Below are 20,345 nucleotides of genomic sequence, written 5' to 3' on the forward strand. Positions count from 1 at the left end.
GGGGGATTTTTCTGCTTTTATATGCATTTGGGACTAAGTTCATAGTTAGAGGTAGTTTTGAAAAATAAGACTTTATGGTAAAACTGACTAGCATAAAAATATTCTAATTATAATTGCTACCACAATTCAAAATTAGTTCCCAGGTCAATAATGCTAGTAAATCCTTCATTTTGAATTAATGACTAAAGTCTATTAACAAACCAGATTTGCCTCGGAAAATTAGTGACTTAAAAATTTTTTTTAACTTAATTTTTATTGTTGACACTATTACAGATGTCCCCATACCACCCCTTTGCCTGCCCCCACCAGACCCCATTTAGTGACTTTTCTAGAATTATTCCCAAACTTACTAGTTTCAGAAAATCTTCCTCATATTGAGAACACAAGCACACACAAAATTGTAAGATTTAATGTATTACTAATAATATTAGTAAATATTATTCTAAGATTTTTTAAATTCCAAGACTCCTAAAGTAAAGCAATTAAATAAATATCAAAATTAGACTATTCAAAATGCTACTTTAGGTAACAGAATATAAAATAGGAGAAAAATTATGAAGTTTTATGTAAAAGCATTGTTTTAAATTTATAGGACAAATAATACCTTTTAAGTATTTATTAAGAATGTACTGCAACCCATAAAATACTGTTTCCTCGTATTTCACCTTCCTTATTTTGGAGTTTTCTGTCTTCTTTTCACGGCATTCAAAGTAGGAATAAACTTTGCTTGTGTTGGGTGGGTACTGTTTATAGTGAGTAACCTATAAAAGAGAAATAATTGAGTCAGAAAACATGAGAAGAATGGACTATAAATCACAACGGAAATGGCTTGAAATTATTTAAAACCAGAGAAACTATATTTATTTGCAATTGATCAGCTCCTTTTCCTGGCTATAAAAATAAAAAATAAGAAATACTTATTAAGATACTTTTAATAGTTCAGTATCTTAAATTCAAAACCACAAGAGAGTATGAAATTTTATAAACAAGCAGATGAACTTAGAGGAAGCAAAAGGTCTCTAAGCTGCACACCTGGTACAGTAAAAAGACAGGTATCTTATTTGATCTCGGGGAACAGTATTCATTCAAGGGAAGAGAGATGCAGCTGCCTGAGGGGGACAGGAGGAGTGCACATACACGATATAAAAGAATGAGCTGAAAGCAAAATTTGGTCCTATTCCTATCTAAATGTAGTGTGTTTGATAAGTCAACAGTCATGATTTCTTAGGAGTCTATTTCTTCAGCTGTATAATGAGGTAATGAGAATGACCTCTTCTAGTCTTCACAGAGACACTGAAACCTGAATGAAAGCAAAAGAAGAAGCAGCAGCAGCAAAAATAAATAAATAAATAAATAAAAATCTTGTTTTGTAGTCTTTCCTTTTGCTCAAATTACTTCCGAATTGTGAAAGAAATGCCTATACAATACAATATCAAACCTTTATAAGCTTAAAAATATAAAGAGGTATTATCACAAATTTCCATCAAATTGAGTAAAAGTCACTGGTGAAAAATTACCTGTTTTTGTTTCAAGAAAAAATAAAGTGAGTGGTTCATTATAATTTGAATTTTATTATATTTCAATGTGGTTAAAACATTTACCAATAAAAAATAACTGGAAGAATAATGTGTATTTATTTTCCCAGTTGAAAGAGTAGTTAATAATGCCTTAATTGGGTGGTAATTCAGGTTAATGGTGGAATAAATCTTTGCAGACCAAAGTTCATAGATGACCTCTGTAAACATTAACCATTCATCTAAAATGAATATACTCTGTAGAGAGAGGAAAAAAACCCCACAAATTTAAAAAATATTTTAGTTTCCTCTTCAATAGAAGTAACTTGCAACTCTATAAAAACAGCACCCTCATGTTCCTTACAGGCAATCTTTATATTAATACTAGAGGCCCAGTGCACGAAATTCGTGCACGGAGGGGGGTTGTCCCTCAGCCCAGCCTGTACCCTCTCCAATCTGGGACCCCTCAAGGGATGTCCGACTGCCTTGAGGGCAGTCGGACATCCCTCTCACAATCCAGGACTGCTGGCTCCCAACTGCTTGCCTGCCTGCCTTCCTGATTGCCCCTAACCGCTTCTGCCTGCCAGCCTGATCACCCCCTAAGCACTCTGCTGCCAGCCTGTTTGCCCCCAACTTCCCTCCTCTGCTGGCCTGGTTACCCCTAACTGCCCTCTCCTGCAGGGTTGATCACCTCCAACTACCCTCCCTTGCAGGCCTGGTCCTTCTCAACTGCCCTCCCTTGCAGGCAGGGTGCCTCCCAACTGCCCTCTCCTGCTGGCCATCTTGTGGTGGCCATCTTGTGTCCACATGGGGGCAGGATCTTTGACCACATGGGGGCAGCGATATTGTGTGTTGCAGTGATGATCAATCTGCATAGTACTCTTTTATTAGATAGGATGACATTTCTTTTTTTTTTTTTTTTATCCTCACCTGAGTATATGTTTCCATTGACTTTTAGAGAATGTGAAAGAGAAAGGGAAAGACAGAGAGAAACATCAAAGTGAGAGGAATACTTAGATTGCTTGCCTCCTTCCTGAGCCCTGACCTGGGCCCCAGCCAGGGAGGAGCCTGCAACTTAGGTACATGCCCTTGATCAGAAACTAACCTGGACTCTGCGGTTGGCAAACATAGACATTATCCACTGAGCCAAACCGTGTAGGGCAGGTTATGACATTTCTTAGCCCTCCAGCAGTGGACCTTCATTTTTTTCTCCAGGAGTGTGGTGGAAAAGCCCTAGATCACTTTTTTGGATTCTTATACCCAAGTTACTAAGAATATTACCAGTGGCATACAGGGAGCTTAGCCAATGAGTGGTCAGAAAAGGTATTTCCTCTGTAGTTCACACCTATCTCCTGTGATCTCCGGCTCCACCCCTGCCAAGGCCTAAAGCCTCCAGCCCTGGGCAGGGACCCCCAGCCAAGGCCGCAAGCCTCTGTTTGAGGCTCGGGCCCTGGGCAGGGACCCCTAGCTGGTTCCAATTGCCCACAGACACCCACAGCTGGCTCTATCGCCCGGCTCCACCCACGGCCAAGGCTGCAAGCCTCTAGGCTTGGGCTCTGGGCAGGGACCCCCAGCTGGCTCGGATCGCCCACAGGGGACCCCAACTTGCTCTGATTGCCAGGCTCCGCCCCAGCGGCCAATGCCGCAAGCCTCTGGCAGAGGCTTGGGCTCTGGGCAGGGACCCCCAGCTGGCTCGGATCACCTGCAAGGGACCCCAGCTGGCTCCGCTGGAGGGCTCCACCCCAAGCCAAGGCCTAAAACCTCTGGCTGAGGCTTGGGCCCTGGGCAGGGACCCCCAGCTGGCTCCAATCACCTGCAGGGACCCCCAGCTGGCTCCGCTCGTGGGCTCCACCCCCAGCCAAGGCCTAAAGCCTCTGGCAGAGGCTTGGGCTCTGGGCAGGGACCCCCAGCTGGCTCCAATCCCCCTCAGGGGACCCCAGCTGGCTCTGATCGCCAGGCTCCGATCACCAGGCTCCGCCCCAACGGCCAAGGCTGCAAGCCTCTGGCCAAGGCTTAGGCTCTGGGCAGGACCCCCAGCTGGCTCTGATCTCCCCGCTCCGCCCCCATCCAATGCCGCAAGCCTCTGTTTGAGGCTCGGCCCCTGGGCAGGGACCCCCAGATGGCTCTATCCCCCGCTCCATCCAAGGCCAAGGCCTCAAGCTTCTGTTTGAGGCTTGGGCCCTGGTCAGGGACCCCCAGCTGGCTCCAATCACCGCAGGGGACCCCAGCTGGCTCTGATCACCTGTGGGGGACCCCTGCTGGCTCCGATCTTCCCCTCTGATCTTCGGCTCCAATATCCCAGTTCCAACAACTGCTCTCCGAGGCTGCAGCCATCTTGGTTAGGTGTATTTGCATATTCCCTTTCTGAGTGGCCGATGGGCGTGGCCGGTGGGCGTGGCTTGTGAGTGTAGCGGAGTGATGATTTGCATATTACTGTTTTATAGATAGGACTAGAGGCCCAGTGCACGAAATTCGTGCACGGAGTGGGGTTGTCCCTCAGCCCAGCCTGTATCCCATCCAATCTGGGACCCCAGGAGGGATGTCCGACTGCCCGTTTAGGCCCGATCCCGGTGGGGCAGTCGGACATCCCTCTCACAATCCAGGACTGCTGGCTCCCAACTGCTTGCCTGCCTGCCTTCCTGATTGCCCCTAACCACTCTGCTGCCAGCCTGTTTTTTGCCCCCAACTTCCCTCCTCTGCCAGCCTGGTCACCCCTAACTGCCCTCTCCTGCAGGGTTGATCACCTCCATCTGCCCTCCCTTGCAGGCCTGGTCCCTCTCAACTGCCCTCCCTTTCAGGCAGGGTGCCTCCCAACTGCCCTCTCCTGCTGGCCATCTTGTGGTGGCCATCTTGTGTCCACATGGGGGCAGGATCTTTGACCACATGGGGGCAGCTATATTGTGTGTTGCAGTGATGATCAATCTGCATATTACTCTTTTATTAGATAGGATAGAGGCCTGGTGCATGGGTGGGGGCCAGCTGGTTTGCCCTGAAGGGTGTCCCTGATCAGGGTGGGATTCCCTTGGGGCGTGGGGCGGCCTGAGCGAGGGGCCTGTGGTGGTTTGCAGGCCGGCCATGCCCCCTGGCAACCCAAGTGGAGGCCCTGGTATCTGGAATTTATTTTCTTTCTACAATTGAAACTTTGTAGCCTGGAGCGGAGCCAAGCCTGGGGCTCCCACCCCGGCCGGCAGCCATTTCTGTTGGGGTTATAATTGAAACTTTGTAACCTCAAGTGGAGGCCTGGGCCCAGCCAGACTGTGCGGAAAGCTTTGCTTCCCCTGTTGCCGGGGGCAACCCTGGCCTGCTCTCTCAAGCTCCATTCTGCCGCCATTTCTCTTTGAATTTGTTTACCTTCTATAATTGAAACTTAGTAGCTTGAGTGGAGGCTTAGGCCTGGCAAGGGCAGGCGGAAAGCTTGGCTTCCTCTGTTACCTAGGAAACCTTGCTCTCTGTGGCTGTAGCCATCTTGGATTGGGGTTAATTTGCATACTCGCCCTGATTGGCTGGTGGGCGTGGCTGGTGGGCGTGGCTTATGTAGCGGAGTGATGGTTAATTTGCATATTACCATTTTATTAGAGAGGATGTGGCCTGATTGCCTAAGTCAGGCAACAGAATTAGAACTGTTTCACTCAGGTATGATGGATTACCCATATACCACAAGGTATAGTGAGGCCTCATCAATATCTAGAAGTATTTGCTAGTTTCTTTCAGGTTAGAACCCAGGGACTGATACCACTATTAAGTCCAGAGCATTTAAATCTATTAGGCAATTCACTAAAATGCAAAACAACATCTAGCCCAGCCGGTGTGGCTCAATGGTTGAGTGTCGACCTATGAATCAGGAGGTCAGGGTTTCATTCCCAGGGCACATGCCCAGGTTGTGCACATGCCCAGGTTGCACATGCCCAGGTTGCAGGCTTGATCCCCAGTAGGGGGTATGCAGGAGGCAGCCGATCGATGTGTCTATCATTGATGTTTCTATCTCTCTCCCTCTCTCTCTCTTCCTCTCTCTCTAAAAAGTCAATAAAAACATAAAAAAACATTTATATCTATATCTGTACATACATATATATATGAATGATACCTTAGTAATAAATGATCACTATTTCAACTACTTATAAAACTGATTAGAAAAGATACCACTAAAAACGTATCTAAGGTGTATATAAAAATGAAAATGTCCAGTTTACAATATAAATAACTCCAACTACTTTAATGGGAATAAGCAGTGGGATAGAAGAAAGCTCAATTATGATGAAGTAAAATATGAATAAAGATCTAGATTGCATCAGGCAAGTTTATAAAAGTCAGATTCATAGTTGTGACTCTCAATAGTTTGACCTTCTTTACAGTTCAGATACTTAATGGTGCATCTTTATAAATTTACTTTTTCTATATCAAATTTAAAAGTATCAAAACACAAATGAATTATTTTCATCTTCTGAGTAGACCAAGCAGTCAAAAGTTAAATGGAAATGTCCCTAAACTATGTAAATCCATCTTGGTCTAAAAGTATAATAAAAATTTTTGATCTTACAGATACAGTTCCAGTTCTTTACTTTGGCTGTGTTCTTTAATTATGGTACTTCAAAACTGTATAAATATTCAGAATGTCTCCTCTGAAAACAAATGTCATTAAAAACATGAAATTATCTAGGCTGCTAAATTAGAAATGAAGTGACTTCTAAAATCTTTGGAAAAACTTAAGAGAATAGTTTTAGAATTTAGCTAAAGAATCTAAGTCCTCTACGTAAACTGTCAGGCAATTAAACATGAAACGTAATTTACTATTAACCACCTACTATCACCCAATACTTTTATAGAAGAATAAAAGAGTATGTTCAGATCTATTTATATTGGCATATAACATTGTTTTAAGGGAAAACATTTTATACAGATCTTAATAAATATTATTCTAAAAATACAGCCAAAGGGTGATTTATAATAATTCTAGTTTTGCTAGGTTTTCTGCCCTCTTCATTTTACTTTCTGCTAAACTGGTCACTCTGAACCCCTTGAAACCTTCACCAGAAATTGAGATGAATACAGCAGAAACTGAAAGCAACAGATTATTTTATAAATAGTTCATTCATCCACAAATATACAGGGTGGGGCAAAGTAGGTTTACAGTGTTCATATGGGAAATAATTCAATAATGAGTATGTAATAAAAGAATAAACTGTTTCCTGGACTCATAAACTGTAAACCTACTTTTTCCCCACCCTGTATGTATATGCTGTATCTACTATATATCAGGCACTGTTTCAGATGTTGAGGAGAGAGAAATAAATAGACTAAAGTAGTTTCTATCCTCATAGGGCTAAAGAAGGCTGAAAAGTCAGAAAATAATAAACAAGCAAAATAATGTCAGGTTTAGGTGGATGCTATGAAAAATGAAAAGAAAATGGTGGGCTAGAGGGAGCCTGGGAGAGTACTTCAAATGGGAGGCCAGAAGGCTTCTCTGAGATGGTGACATGTGAGCAAGACCTAAATGACAAGGAGGTATGAAATAACTTGACTCAAAGGACAGAAAAGAATGAAGGTTAGAGTGGCTGGTGCTTAGAGAATGGGGAGGAGGAAGAAAGAGGTACATGGTCTAGAAGTCAGAGAGAGATGAAGAGACAAGAACAGGTAAGGCTTACAGGCTACACAGGCGTCCTCAAACTACGGCCTGCAGGCCACATGCGGGTGTTTTTGCCATTTTGTTTTTTTACTTCAAAATAAGATATGTGCAGTGTGCATAGGAATTTGTTCATAGTTTTTTTTTTAAACTATAGTCCGGCCCTCCAACGGTCTGAGGGACAGTGAACTGGCCCTCTGTTTAAAAAGTTTGAGGACCCCTGGAAGGAGTTTGAATTTATATCAAGTGCAAAGGAAAGCCATTAGTATGTTTTAAGCTGGGTGATTTACATTTTACAAGGATCACTTGGCAGTGAGGTGGAGAACTGGATTACAGGGTGACCAGAGTGGAAGAGGGGCATCAGGTGAGAGGCTACTGCTAACGACTACTAGGCTAGGTGAGAGAAATGGCTCAATATCTTTGGAGGTAAAGGGAAATTAGGCTGATAGATTAGATCTGGAGGATAAGGAGGGGGAGGAATTAAGGATGTCTCCTAAATGTTTGGCTTGAGCACCTGGGTAAATGCTGCCATTTACTGAGATGGGGAAGGCCTTGGAATGGATAGAGAACTTGAGATCTCAGTTTAAAAAATGTTAAGCAATACTAACAAAAAGTTTCATAGTATTCAAAATTAAAGTGAACTACAAAAGGGAGCTCCATATATATAAAATTGATTTTAGAGAGGAAGGGAGAGGGAGAGAGAGAGAGAAACATCAACGATGAGAGAAAATCATTGATTGGCTGCCTCCTGCACGCCCCCTACTGGGGATCGAGCCCACAACCCAGTCATGTGCCCTTGACCAGAATTGAACCTGGGACCCTTCAGCCTGCAGGCCCATGAGCCAAACCGGCTAAGACCAAATCATATTTTTTAAAACACTGTTTTGACTTAGATTATTAGAGAAAACGGCTCCACAATAACTTTAAAATTATTTACAGATGAAGAGAAAATAAATCATATCTTCAGCAAACCTTTTCCCTAAAAATGTTTCCTAAACTGGTATGGCCTTTCTGTAGCTAACAGAGCACTACCAGTACACAAATATGTGTGCCATAAAAAACAGGCACACAGGAAAATGTAGTTCTTTTAATAAACTTAATTTCAGTTATGTAATTGTGCACTTCATGAAAAGATAAGCTTCTAAAATTTGTAACGCCAAGCATGACATTTAAAGAGAAGTATGAGAAATATTTAAGCTGCATAAAATAATTCTGTGAGAGCAAAGTCTAACTTGCTCCTGAGTTCTAGATTTCCCACAAGGTTGACTTATCTTTCCAAGAGCTTTCCTGCCACGATGGATCACATGACCAAAGACAACAACTACTAACCCACTATTCCAGTTATAATTTTACTTTTAACTTCTAACAAATAATCACAGGCCAACACTTTAACAATGCCACGTCCACAAAAGAGCACATGGGGTGACATGCCCAAGGTCACAGGGTAAGTTCTGTTACCTACATAATATCTAACGGCACTCAGAAAGTAGGGGAGTAAACATCTGGCAGATTTTTCCCATCATTCTTTCCTTTGCTAATGTGTGCTTTTCAAATGAAATTAATGGGGCCGCTATGCATGCAACAGTCCAACACGCCTATAAATTCTCCAGGATTGAAACTGCAGTTCATTGAACTTCTCGTGTTTCACTTTCCATTTCACAGAAATCCTGGGGTGGCCTTAGTGGAGTAAGGGCAGGTCGGCCTTCGCCAGCGACCAGGGGTTAAAGATCGTGAGTGATCAGCAGGAGCAAAAGGAGTTTGAAACGGAGCCCAGGGGGTGGGACGGAGAAATCCAGCACGGCTACGGGGACAGATGAGTGTCCTCAGGACCGAGCCACAGGCAGAGGAACGCGGCCGGCTGCTCCGGTACCCCTCTAGGACCTCGCCCACACCTCCTCCGAAAAGGGGCACCATCTGCCTAGCAATAGCTGAGCTGGGAACCCCCACTTCTCAAACCCCGCTCCCCCCCTCTCTCTCCACCGCCGAGTCCCAGGGGCTGTTACTTAACTGACCCGCTCCCTAGGGCGAGCCCTCGCCCAGGCCAGCCCGGCCCGGCGCCAAAAGGCCGAGGTCCTGGGTCAGGCGTCCGCTCGGCCGGAGACGCCCCAGCCAGTCCGGCCCGCGCCCGCCGCGCCGACCCGAGCCAGGAGCCCCGAACCCAGGGCGGAGAGAGAACCCGCGAGCGTGCAGCGCCGGCCGGGCCCGCCTCAGCCCCTCGCCGCGCCCCCCCACCACGCACCGCCAGGCCCCGCCTCCTGCCGTCCATCCTTCCATCCCTCCTCCATCCACCTCCTTCCCCAGGCGGCGCCAGCTTCACCTGCCCCGCGCCGCTGCCCGCACCTTCCCTCGGGGCTGCCCGGCGCACGACCCCATCCATTCCAGCCGCCCCCGACCCCACAACCCCGCGCTCGCCCCCAGGGCGCCCTCTCCTCTCCCTCACCTGCCCCCGCCCCAGCCCCTACCTTGTAGGAGTCGGTGGCCAGGAGGATGTTGAACTCGGCTTCTGCCGCAGCATTCATCTCGGGCCGGAGTGGGGACCGCGTACCGGAGGGGGGGGCTTCCCTGCACCGCAGCGAGGAGGGAGAAAATATAGGCTTCACCGCGCTCTGTTGCTTAAGTCACCGCTCGGCCGGAGGGGGAGGTGAGGGGGAAACGGAGCGCGGAGGCGGGGCCTAGGGAGGGCGGGCCGGCGGCCCTGACGCGGCGGGGGTGGCGGCGGCTCACGCGCACGCAGCCGGGAGTCAGACGGCCTCACCTCGGCTCCTCGCCCCGCCCACTGCCCAGGGGTGGAGGCGGGACGCGAGGGCGGGGCGGGGCGGGACGCGCGTGCGCAGTGCGCGGGGGCGAGCCCGGCGGGGAGGACGTGCGGCACGCGCTGCTTCTGGGAAACGCCCACCCCGGGAAGCCGGAGGCTGTGGGGACGCCCGGGCCCGTGACCCCGAGGTTTCGTTTCCCGGCCTGCGCGGCGGGACCGGGAGGGCGCCGTTCGTCGCCTCGCCGCTCCTGCAGTCACGGGTGCGCCAGCTTCGCGGACAGCTTCCTGTCTCGCCCAGCCCTGGCCCGTTTTCTCAGTCCTGCAGTCACGCCACTGCCTGCCTCTCCGTCCCACGGTTCCTCACCGTTGTCTCCGGCTTGATTTATGGGTCGAGCCTTTGGCCTCCATCCCTCTTGTCTCTCCCGACCCTCCTCACCCTCGCCTTAGCGTCTGAAGACCTGCGGTGAGGAATAGGTCTGAGGGGCCCTCTCATCTGGTACATGGACCCCCCTTTCCTCCTCCGGCTCTGTGGCTGAGCTCCTGGATCCTTTGAGGGATGTTTTAATTTTCCCGGAAAAAAACGGCCTGCACCCAAAGGCAGGGGATGAATTCAGCCCTCACAGATAATGAGAAGACAAGACCCAGTTGAGTCAGATACTGCCTCGAAGTGAAGGGCACCGGGCCAAGTCCTGGACGGTGCGGAACGGACGTTATCGTGGTTGTCATCGGTAACGTTTGGGAAACCTCCGAGGAAGACGCAGGGACCACGTCAGAGGACTGCAAAAGCGGACCGTCCATTCGCTCCGTGCTCATATGTGGTTGCATTTTTGCGTAAAAATAAGATTCCCTTTGTCCACCTAGTCAATGCCTGCTTTTTTAAGTTTTTATTTTAAGATTGAGGTTTTACAAGTAGCTGGGGGGAAAACGTGGTTTAATGGAAACGGATACAAGGACTTTATAGCCTGTCCTTCAAGTTAGTGGAAGTCTTGTTTTATGGGTGAGGAAGGGGAGTGTGACTTGAGAGAGATTCATCACAAGAAAACGGAGACCTCTTCAATCAAAAGTAACTTTGGTCCAGCTATGTTCTGGAGTCCCTTCAGATTCTTGACAATTGCCTCCATCTATAGATAGATTCCTACAGTCAAAATTCACAGAAGGGGTGAGATATCGCTAGACACTCACTAAAGTAGTAAATAATACTAATACACTTAGAATTATTTTCAGCAACAAGGTTTAAAATAAAACAAAGATGCAGGTTTTTTGTTGTTGTTGTTGTTGACCCGGTATTTACTGGGGAAAAGTACTTTTAAAAACATTCAAATAATTAAATTATTTAAATATTTTTATTTTGGGAGATTTTGTTAATTTAGTTCAAGCAGTGCAGTTCAGAGAAGGAAAATGATCCTTTTTGTCCCCTTTCGGTTTGGTGCTTTTTTTCTTTATTCATTTAAAATTTTCATAACCTGCTTTACTTAAATGACAAATTATTTTTGCTTAGCTTCCTGGAATCCATGTTTGTATAACTCACCATTTTTCTATGCTGCCTTATACAAGGGGGGAAAGGATTCTGATTACAAAGTGGGCTTTGTTTATGGTACCATTTTTGTTTTAAAAAAGCAAAATGAACTTTGATCTTGCAGTATTTGAATTGAATTTGAAGTTTTAAGGTGAGAAAGTTTAGTATCAGTACAGGTAAAAATGTTATTACATTGACATGTTAAATGTAGGGGATAGTCATAAGACCTGTATACGTAGTGACTTAAACCCTCACGGGAGTCTCCAGAGGAAAATGAAGTCATGTTACCAATAGAAAATCACCATTTGTCTATGATAGAATTAGGCACACTCTATATGAAACTACATGCGTAAGCAGGACCAATTTTGAATTAATTGGGGTTTAGAACTAGAACTATGAAATTATTACCATATACAAAGTCATGATTTCATTTTGAAATGGCCTTCCTTGAAAGACAGTTTAACCTGGCCAGTGTGGCCCAGTGGTTAATCATTGCTATGAACTAGGAGGTCACAGTTTGATTCCTGGTTGGGGGCTCAATTCTGGAGACGGGGGGAGGTGCAGGAGGCAGCTGATTGATGTTTTCTCTCATCGATGTTTCTCTCTCTCCCCCTCTTCCGCTCTCAGAAATCAATTAAAACATTTTTTGAAAAGAAAGCTTAACAGCTAGCCTACCTAGTAGCATGTAAAAGAGTCTGAGAAACTTTCTCATAGGTCCTCACAACATGACAAAACCTGACAAGTACAAAGACTCAAATGGACCCGTCCCTTTATTCAAAGCCCTGGATTAATCTAAGCAGAGTGAATTGGGCATCCAGCTTGGTGTTTATAGCCCACAGAGTGCCTGGACATGTCCATTTGATAAAGCCAAGTGGGTGTTACTACACCATCCCTGTTTCCACACACCCTTCCAGACAGCCTTTGGTACACTTTTGTATTTCTAAGTTGCCTCAGAATTCCAACCTGACCTGATTTCATCTCAGTAAAAAAACACCGGAGAAATAGATGTGGGACTCACCCACCTGCAAGTCATGACGCTGTTCCTACCCATCACCCTTCAACATTTCTCTAGCCTTACCAAGCAGCAACAATTAACCCAAAGACAAACAAGAACAAAGGAAATGTTTAATTGGTTAGACCTTTTTCTTATTCAAACCTCCATTAGAGTTCTAATTTCCTAAAGAAGAAAACCCTTTCATCTACAGAAAGGGTTTTCATGGATCCGATTATCAGTGCTATCCATCCCTGAAGCACTCTTCAATAACTCAGGCTGCTGTGTCCTCTGCAATCACACAGAGACACACAGAAAACGGATGACTCTTGCCCTAAGTATGGAAGTGTCAGAGTAACTGGGGAAAAAAATGGTTTAATGGAAACTGATACAGTAACCCACATACAGGAAGAATTACTGCGTGTACATGGGTCATCTACAGGCATTACGTTGCAAAATGTTCCTGTTTTCAACTGAATATTAAAATCAACCAGGTGTTTCATCATCAAAAAGGATTTATTTGGGAAAAAGAAAGGGGTTGCAACCCAGTACAAGCAGACATAGCAAGCCACATGCACATTCTGGCCTAAGTGCCAAGATAGAGGAGCATTTATATAAGGGGGAAAAAGGAAGTTAAGGAAAGGGGGAGTTACAACCATAGAACTCTTCCTGTAGAGTTCTCCCAATTACATAGAGTACATAAGCCCTGATAGCCAAGTTCCAGTTAGTCTTTATCACTGTACACTTCCTATAGTATCCTGGTGGTCTGACTGTGCTATGCTCTCTAACCAACTATTCGCCTGGGCAATAGTGATCTGATCATCTATCTGAAAGACTCTCTTCAAATCTCATACTCTGCAGGAAGTCTTCCCAATCTATGTATGCTGCATGGCAGGTCTCAATCTTCCCACCTTTATTAGTTGTGTTTTTGGTTTCCATTATACACAAACAAAGTTTTCTTATCGCAACCAAATAAAACGGGAAATAAAGGTAGAAAGCAAAAAGAAAAAGTTTTGAATTTATTTTTAAAAGTAAGGTAAATGTGTACTTGCATGTTATGATGCTATATGTGGAGATTTGGGAGTTATAATTACTTATACATTTTGCTAATGGCCACTTTATTTAAGACTCAATGGCTAAAATTAGTGATTGAGAGAATGAGAGTGTTAGAAGTATAAAAGGTTGTCAAGATCTATTAATGAAGTGTTTTCCTAAGTGAGGCTTGCTTATCTGAGATGTGCTCAAATTAACATTTTTAACATTAATAACTAAGACCCAGTGCATGATTGAATCATGCACGTGTAGGGTCCCCTACACGCTTTCGCTTTTGATCACGGGGGAGATGGGTGCCTGTCCGCTGGTGCACCAGGCCTTTCAGAAGCCTCTGTCGCGTGGAGGCTTCTGAAAGGCCTGCTGCCTGAGTGGACAGGCACCCAGCTCCCCTGCTTTTGATGGTCCGCTCAGCAGGACGTGAGCTCGCTGCCCCAGAGGCCCCTTCTGTGCTGCAGCACAGCCATGGCGCAGACGCTGAGCTCGCGCCGCTGCTGGCGACGCAGCTCAGCGTCCTGCTGGCCCAATTGGCCACCCCGGCCACCCCGAGTCCCGCCCCCTGGTGCCTCCTGGCCAATCGTGGGCATAGCGAAGGTACGGTCAATTTGCATATTTGTCTATTAGGTAGGATTATTTTAATGAGTTCTAGAAAAATCTAACTAGCACATAAAACTCAATTTTTCCTGGAAATTAGGATTTAGGATGAAGCCAAAGTAGGTGGGCACTCAGACTGGTGAGCCTTATTACTTCCCTTGCCTTTTTAACCTATAAGTTGTTTTCATAGCCTCAACATTAGATTAGTTTTCTTGAAGAAGTTAAACATGAAAGGCTACATACTGTATGATTTCATTTTTAAAATTCTAGAAGTTCTATAATGAAAGCAGATCAATGATTGTTAGAGGCTGGGATTAAGGCAAGCAGGAGTGCTTAATAAATATTTATTGAATGAATGAAGGAGCAACTTCTATCACCAACAAAAGCAGGATGGGCCTTGTGATAGATTGCATTGTTTTCCCATATTCAAAGCCCCTCTCTATTGTACTGCTCACCCATATTCATCAGCCCTGTCCTATGTGCCTGTTCTATTGAACTCAGGCATGATCACGGGAGTTGCTTTAGCCATAAAATGTGAACTGATGTGATGTGTTGTGTATCACTTCCCAGCAGAAGTTTTAAGTACTCATTCATGATTTGCCGTTCTCTCTTTTCTTTCTGCCACAAAGATGGCAGTATTCCAGTTAGAGCCTGATCCACATGCCTAAATCCTGAAATGTGGAACGAATCAGAGCCAACTTGCCCTGGCTATGTAGCGTACGAAATAAACCTTTCTTGTAAGTCATGAAGATTTTGGAGGTTGTTAGGTTTATCCTGACATATGTAGACACCCACGCATGTTTTCTTTCTTTTTTTTTTTTCAGGCTCAAGGAAAGAGGTATCCCTCCTTCTGCCCCTGGTTAATCTCTCTCACCTGCGCTCTGGATCCATCCCACATTCTCCCCTCCCCTTCCCCACCTATCTCTTTAGGTCCCGTTCATTAGTCATCACATTTTCTCTCTTCTGAACCTTCAAACACCCCCTTCTCTTGACTTCTCCTTGGCATATAAACATATTTGAACCTCTCCCATTTTAAAGAAAAAATAAGACAAAACAAAAACCTCCGTTTCCCAGTTACCACAGTATCTCTTTCCTTTTCCAAAAAAGAGGTCTCTGACTTCCATCTCTACTACTTTCTTCCTCATCTTACCAGCTTCTGTCTGTGGCCATTCAAGTTGGCAGACCCAATGTAGTTCTCAGATATTGGCTAATAACACCAGTAAAAGAAAAAGAAGTGTTTTTTTTTTTCTTTTGTTCATTTAACCATTATTCCTCTTGTTTTTCCCTCTGACAACAGGGTGAGAGAACATTTTCCTCCAAAAGAAATCTAACCACAGTCCATCTGCCATGGAACTTGGCTGTAGGTCCCAGAAGAAACCACCTGTTTATCTTGGCCTGGGCTACGTATCTCTTTCTTTCCGAGTGGTGAATTTTTGTTCTCCTAAAATATCTGGTAATGAGAGGCAAGGGAACATTTTGGATCCCATCTTTGGCCAGGGTATTAGTCATACTATTAACCCCAAAAAGTTTTCCCCCATTTTTCATATAAGCTGAGGGGCTCCTCATGCAGAGGACTCCTTGTGGTCTGCTCTGAAATTAGAATTCTTGAGTTGTGCATGTGCACTGCATGCCCCATAGATACTGGTTCAGAAAGAATTTCATCAAGTGGCTCAAAGGTGACTAAACTATAGAGGACTGAGAAACACTAACTAAACTGACAAGCAATACATTGGTCTCTTCGATGGAAAATTCAAGTAATTGCAATGTGAAAGAAACCTGACTTGACAAGGGGATCCTGTTACCTGTACAGCAGCTTCTCTCTGAAAACCAGTTTGCATGTCAATAACTTGTTTGCCAGATACAGAATAAGACACTGAGTGTTACATTCTCTTAAAAAATACTCCCATTAAGCCATCTAGGTCTTAAAAAATTGCTTTTGTAAAATTCTGGGGGTACTTCGGTCAAGATTAGGGTTGTTGGTCTTCTAGAATCAATGTATCTTCTTCTGGGATAGTATTAGAAAACAGTGACGAATTCCATAAGCACCACTTCAATGTGCCAGGCAAGTTACAGTGCCATTTCATTTTACATGAGTGACATTTGAGCCATGTTCTTGACATGGGGATTGGTCATCTTCTAAGTTTTTCAACAGTACATTTGTAAGCTGTTCCTTCAGCTCTTGGTGTTATAATTTCAATGCTTTCTGTTTTCACTTTCAGAAGACGATCTTCTCCTTATTCTAGCCCCATGTTCGGGATATTCTAGTGTGGTTCTTCATGTGCCAAGAATATTCAAGTTTTAAGAATGTCTTTAAAGCTGTGTGCCAGAACCATAATATTGACTAAGAATTCACAAGTTTCTTTACAATGAAATTATTCACACTAGTTATTCATGTGTGTGAGTATACTGAAATGTGATGAGTTATACAATTTGAACTCTATGGGCCCTGAATTCTAATTACTATATGGATATGTTTTAAAAATCAAAGAAGAAATAAATTTATACAGATCATACTTATTCACTCCAATTATTTGTACACATTTGGAAGTGTGTATTATTTTTGATCTTGTAACAAAGTCTGTGAAACAGTGATGTAAAAGTGAAGAGCTGGAAAATTATGCAATAAACTTGATTATATAACTTGATCATTTGTGCATGACTTGTTATTTTTTAAATTAAACAAGCATGAATACATAAGTATATCATAAATAGTTATAGAATTTAGAAGTATATAGAGGATTAAAAGTAAAAGTTGATTTGTATGTTCTAGTTTGCTATGAATTTAAGTGTTGGGGAGCATAAGAGACTTGGTTGGAAAGTTGTAAGGAGGACATTCTGATAAAAGGGAAGTGTGTGGAAGGCCGCCTGCCCTGTTTATTGGAATTCTGGCCCTCCTATCAGTCTCCATGTGGCTTATTCTTTACTTCTTTAGTTATAGGAGTTCTGTTTAGCTAGTCTTCAGGTGGTTCTCTGGGATTGTTCTATAATTAGTTGTAAGTTTGTTGTGGTTGTGGAAGGAGGCAAGCAGGGCATTTACGTACTCTGCCATGTCGACTGTAAGATACCCTGAACTTAAAAAACCCCCGCGACCTCTCTCAGTTTCTGTGGGTCAGGAACTCAGACTTAGCCGTGTACACTTTGGCTCAGTATCTGTGTTGTAGTCAGATAGATGCTGGAACTGAATCAGGAGGGTCCTGGTACAACTGAGGACCAACTGGGCATTTCTCTTTTTTCTTATAGTCCCAGGGCCTTTTCACCCAACATGAACTAGTTTGGACTACCCACAAGATGTCAAGCTTAAGGTAGCCAGATACCTATATAGTGGCTGAAGGCTTCTAGAACAAATATTTTCGTGAGCAAGGTGGAAAGCTACATTGTCTTTTATGACCTAGCCTTGGAAGTCACACACCATCACTTCCATCATCCTCTCCCTCATGGGAGTGGTTATTAGCCTTCTGGCATGTATTATTTATTTATTGCTGCATAATAACATTATTGCTGAACTTTTTACTTTGCTTTCTTCTTTGGGACACTTCTTGGTTTCTGCTTAGCTATGTTCCTAGTCTGTAAACTCTAAGACCCTTGAGTAAATATTTATTGATTATATTTAGCATAGCCTCCAGACATTTTTTAGTTCATTTGATATATATGATTGGATTTTTTTAAATAGAGTTTTTTCTCTAAATTGATAGAGGAATTTAATCCATTCATACGATCAGGTCAGATCATATCCTGACATTTTCCTTTATGTTTCCTATCCACTATACTTTCTTGCTGATTTTTTCTCTTCTCTCTAAGATCAAAAGAAAATCCTAAAAGTTCCCAGAGTAAAAAGAAAGGTTACTTACAAAAGAATAAGAAACAGAATGTCAATGGATTTTTGCATCATCAATACAAGGTACTGGAAGACAACAGAATAGTCTCTGATTCTGAAATTATTTTACACTAGAGGCCTGGTGCACAAATTTGTGCCTGGGGGTGGGGAGGGAAGGGACGGTGGGATGTTGGCTGGCTGGGGGGAGGGAACATGGGAGGTTGGCCGGCCAGGAGGAGGGACTGGGGGAGGTTGGCTGGCTGCGGGAGGTTGGCTGCGGGAGTGCACTGACCACTAGGGGGAAGCTCCTGCATTGAGCGTCTGCCCCCTGGTAGTCAGTGCATGTCATAGCGACTGGTTGACTGGTCGTTCTGGTTGTTCCAGTTGTTTGGTTGTAATAGTCGCTTAGGCTTTTCTATATAGAGATTAGAATTCTATAGTCAGTCAAATGTGACTGCATTAAAATGTGAGAGTATTTTAAAAGACAATTTTGAGCATGTCATGATTCTATAGGACTTGGGAAATTCTATTGCTGCCCACTGCTCAGTATGGAGTGGGGAAAACCCATTGGAAAGGGGAGGATCTCCTCTGGTGTAACTCTTTTTACTGTTGTTTTTTGTATTCTTGTCCAATTGTGCTTCGTTGTATTTGTGGATCCTGAACTTGGGGCAGGAGTCAGCAAAACTATTGCCCTCAGGCCAAACCTACCCTGCCACCTGCTTTTGTAAATAAAGATTTATTGGAGCATGGCCCTGTTATTTACATATCCATGACTGCTTTTAGTATGCAATGATAGAGTTGATTAACTGCGACAGAGTGCATAAGTCACAAAACCTAAAATCAGGACTAGGACTAAGATGAGGAAAGAGAGGTGCCTAGGATGCAATACCAAGGAAGTGCTCCTTTTTAAAGCTCTCTAGCCTCACTTTATTTTACACTCTGCCTGAAACATTTACTATGTGGCTCACAACAGAAATTGGTTTCCTGGCTTAGAGTTTCTCTGAAATTGTTTGTGTTTCTGGAGTAGTTTTCTGCACATAATATGGATCATGGTTTTCTACTTCGGGCTCTCCCTGTCAATCTGATCATACCTTTCTATTTTGTGATTCATTATTTTTTAAATTATTTTTTTCTAGGTATTTTGGGTAGGAGGAGCGGTAGATCTATTTTATAGAGAAATCTAATGAAAATCCAGTCTGAAATATAGCATTTTAATATAAACCGTTATTCTTCTCTTGGTCCTTTTTTAAAGTTTTCTTATAGAATTGATTATTGGGAGGTGTTTTGTGTGTGGTTTTTTTTTTTTTCAGATTAAACCTGACAGCACTGCAAAGGACATAGTGTAGTGTTATATATCCTCTCCCAAGCACCTTTTGATTCAGTTCCTTAAAGGTTAATAAATATGTCACTGGAAAATTTATTCATATTATGTTTTCCTTCTCTGAGTCTTTTTATGTTTATTACCTGAGGCATAGAATTAATACCTTTATTTACATCTTACTGCCGGCCTTGCACAGTAAAGCACTATTACTGACATGTTTATTTATTCAGCATCTACTTTGTGCCAATTGCTATTCTAGATTCTGGGGCTACAGTGGTGATGGTAAAACTCATGCTCTTTCTGCTCTCATGGAGTATATAGTCTAGCTAGGAGACAGAAAATGATCAAATATTGGATTATGAACCATGGAAAGTGATGTGAAAGAAAAATATGAAGCTTCAATAATGTTTAAAAGGTGAGCTTGACCTGGAATGGTAGTTCTAAGAATGCTTCCCTGAGAAAGTAATGTTTGAATTAAAATTTACAGTAGGAGTAGGAATTAACTAAGTGAACTTGGGGAGAAGAAAGGATTGTTTGGAGGAGAAAGAAGACTTTATGCAAATGCTTGAGGCAGTATTGAACATGGCACATTACCCTATGAGGAAGAGTATTGAGAAATGAGGTGGAAAAGGGGGGGGGGGCAGGGTTTACATTGTATACAGGATGTGTATTTTGGTCTTAATCTTTAACACAATTGGAATCTATTGACAGGCTTTTAAGCTAGGAAACTACATGATCATATTTAGGTTAAATTAAACAAAAATCAATTTGCCAACAGAGTAGAAAATTGAATGGAGAATATGAAGTGGCCCATTAAAATGTTATTAGAGTGATTCAGGTGAGAGTTGGTGGTAGATTGGACTATGGTAATAAGAGAGGAGATAAAAGAAATTGATTCAAGGGATATTCAGAAGGTAACATGAACAAGTCTTTGTAATGATTTATAGATGGAGGATGAGCAAGTGGTGGGTAGCAAGGACAACTCCCAAGCTTCGGGCTTGCTCAGTTGAGTAGATTTTGGTGCTGATGTATTTACTGAAATAAGAAACACCACAGATGAGCTAAGTTGGGGGGACAGATCATTTTTCATCTTTGGGTGTTTGAGTGGTAAGTGACTCTGATACATGCAAACAAAAATTTCACATAGCTCTCCTCATCCAGAGCTCAAAA

At 43.6% G+C, this 20,345-nt stretch overlaps 1 protein-coding gene across 1 annotated transcript in view; it reads right to left on the reverse strand.

Moving 5' to 3' along the window:
- Nucleotides 1–9,810, reverse strand: part of NAMPT (nicotinamide phosphoribosyltransferase) — a 45,571-nt gene extending 35,761 nt beyond the window's left edge. The window contains exons 1-2 of the mRNA XM_079786515.1: nucleotides 9,597–9,810; nucleotides 605–761 (exon numbers count right to left, since the gene is read on the reverse strand). Of these exons, the coding sequence (XP_079642641.1) occupies nucleotides 605–761; nucleotides 9,597–9,653 (214 nt within the window). The 5' untranslated portion in view covers nucleotides 9,654–9,810. The remainder of the gene's footprint in view (nucleotides 1–604; nucleotides 762–9,596) is intronic.
- Between the last annotated feature and the right edge of the window lie 10,535 nt (nucleotides 9,811–20,345).

The sequence above is a fragment of the Cnephaeus nilssonii genome (assembly GCF_951640355.1).
Source record: "Cnephaeus nilssonii genome assembly, chromosome: 12".
NCBI lineage: Eukaryota > Metazoa > Chordata > Mammalia > Chiroptera > Vespertilionidae > Cnephaeus > Cnephaeus nilssonii.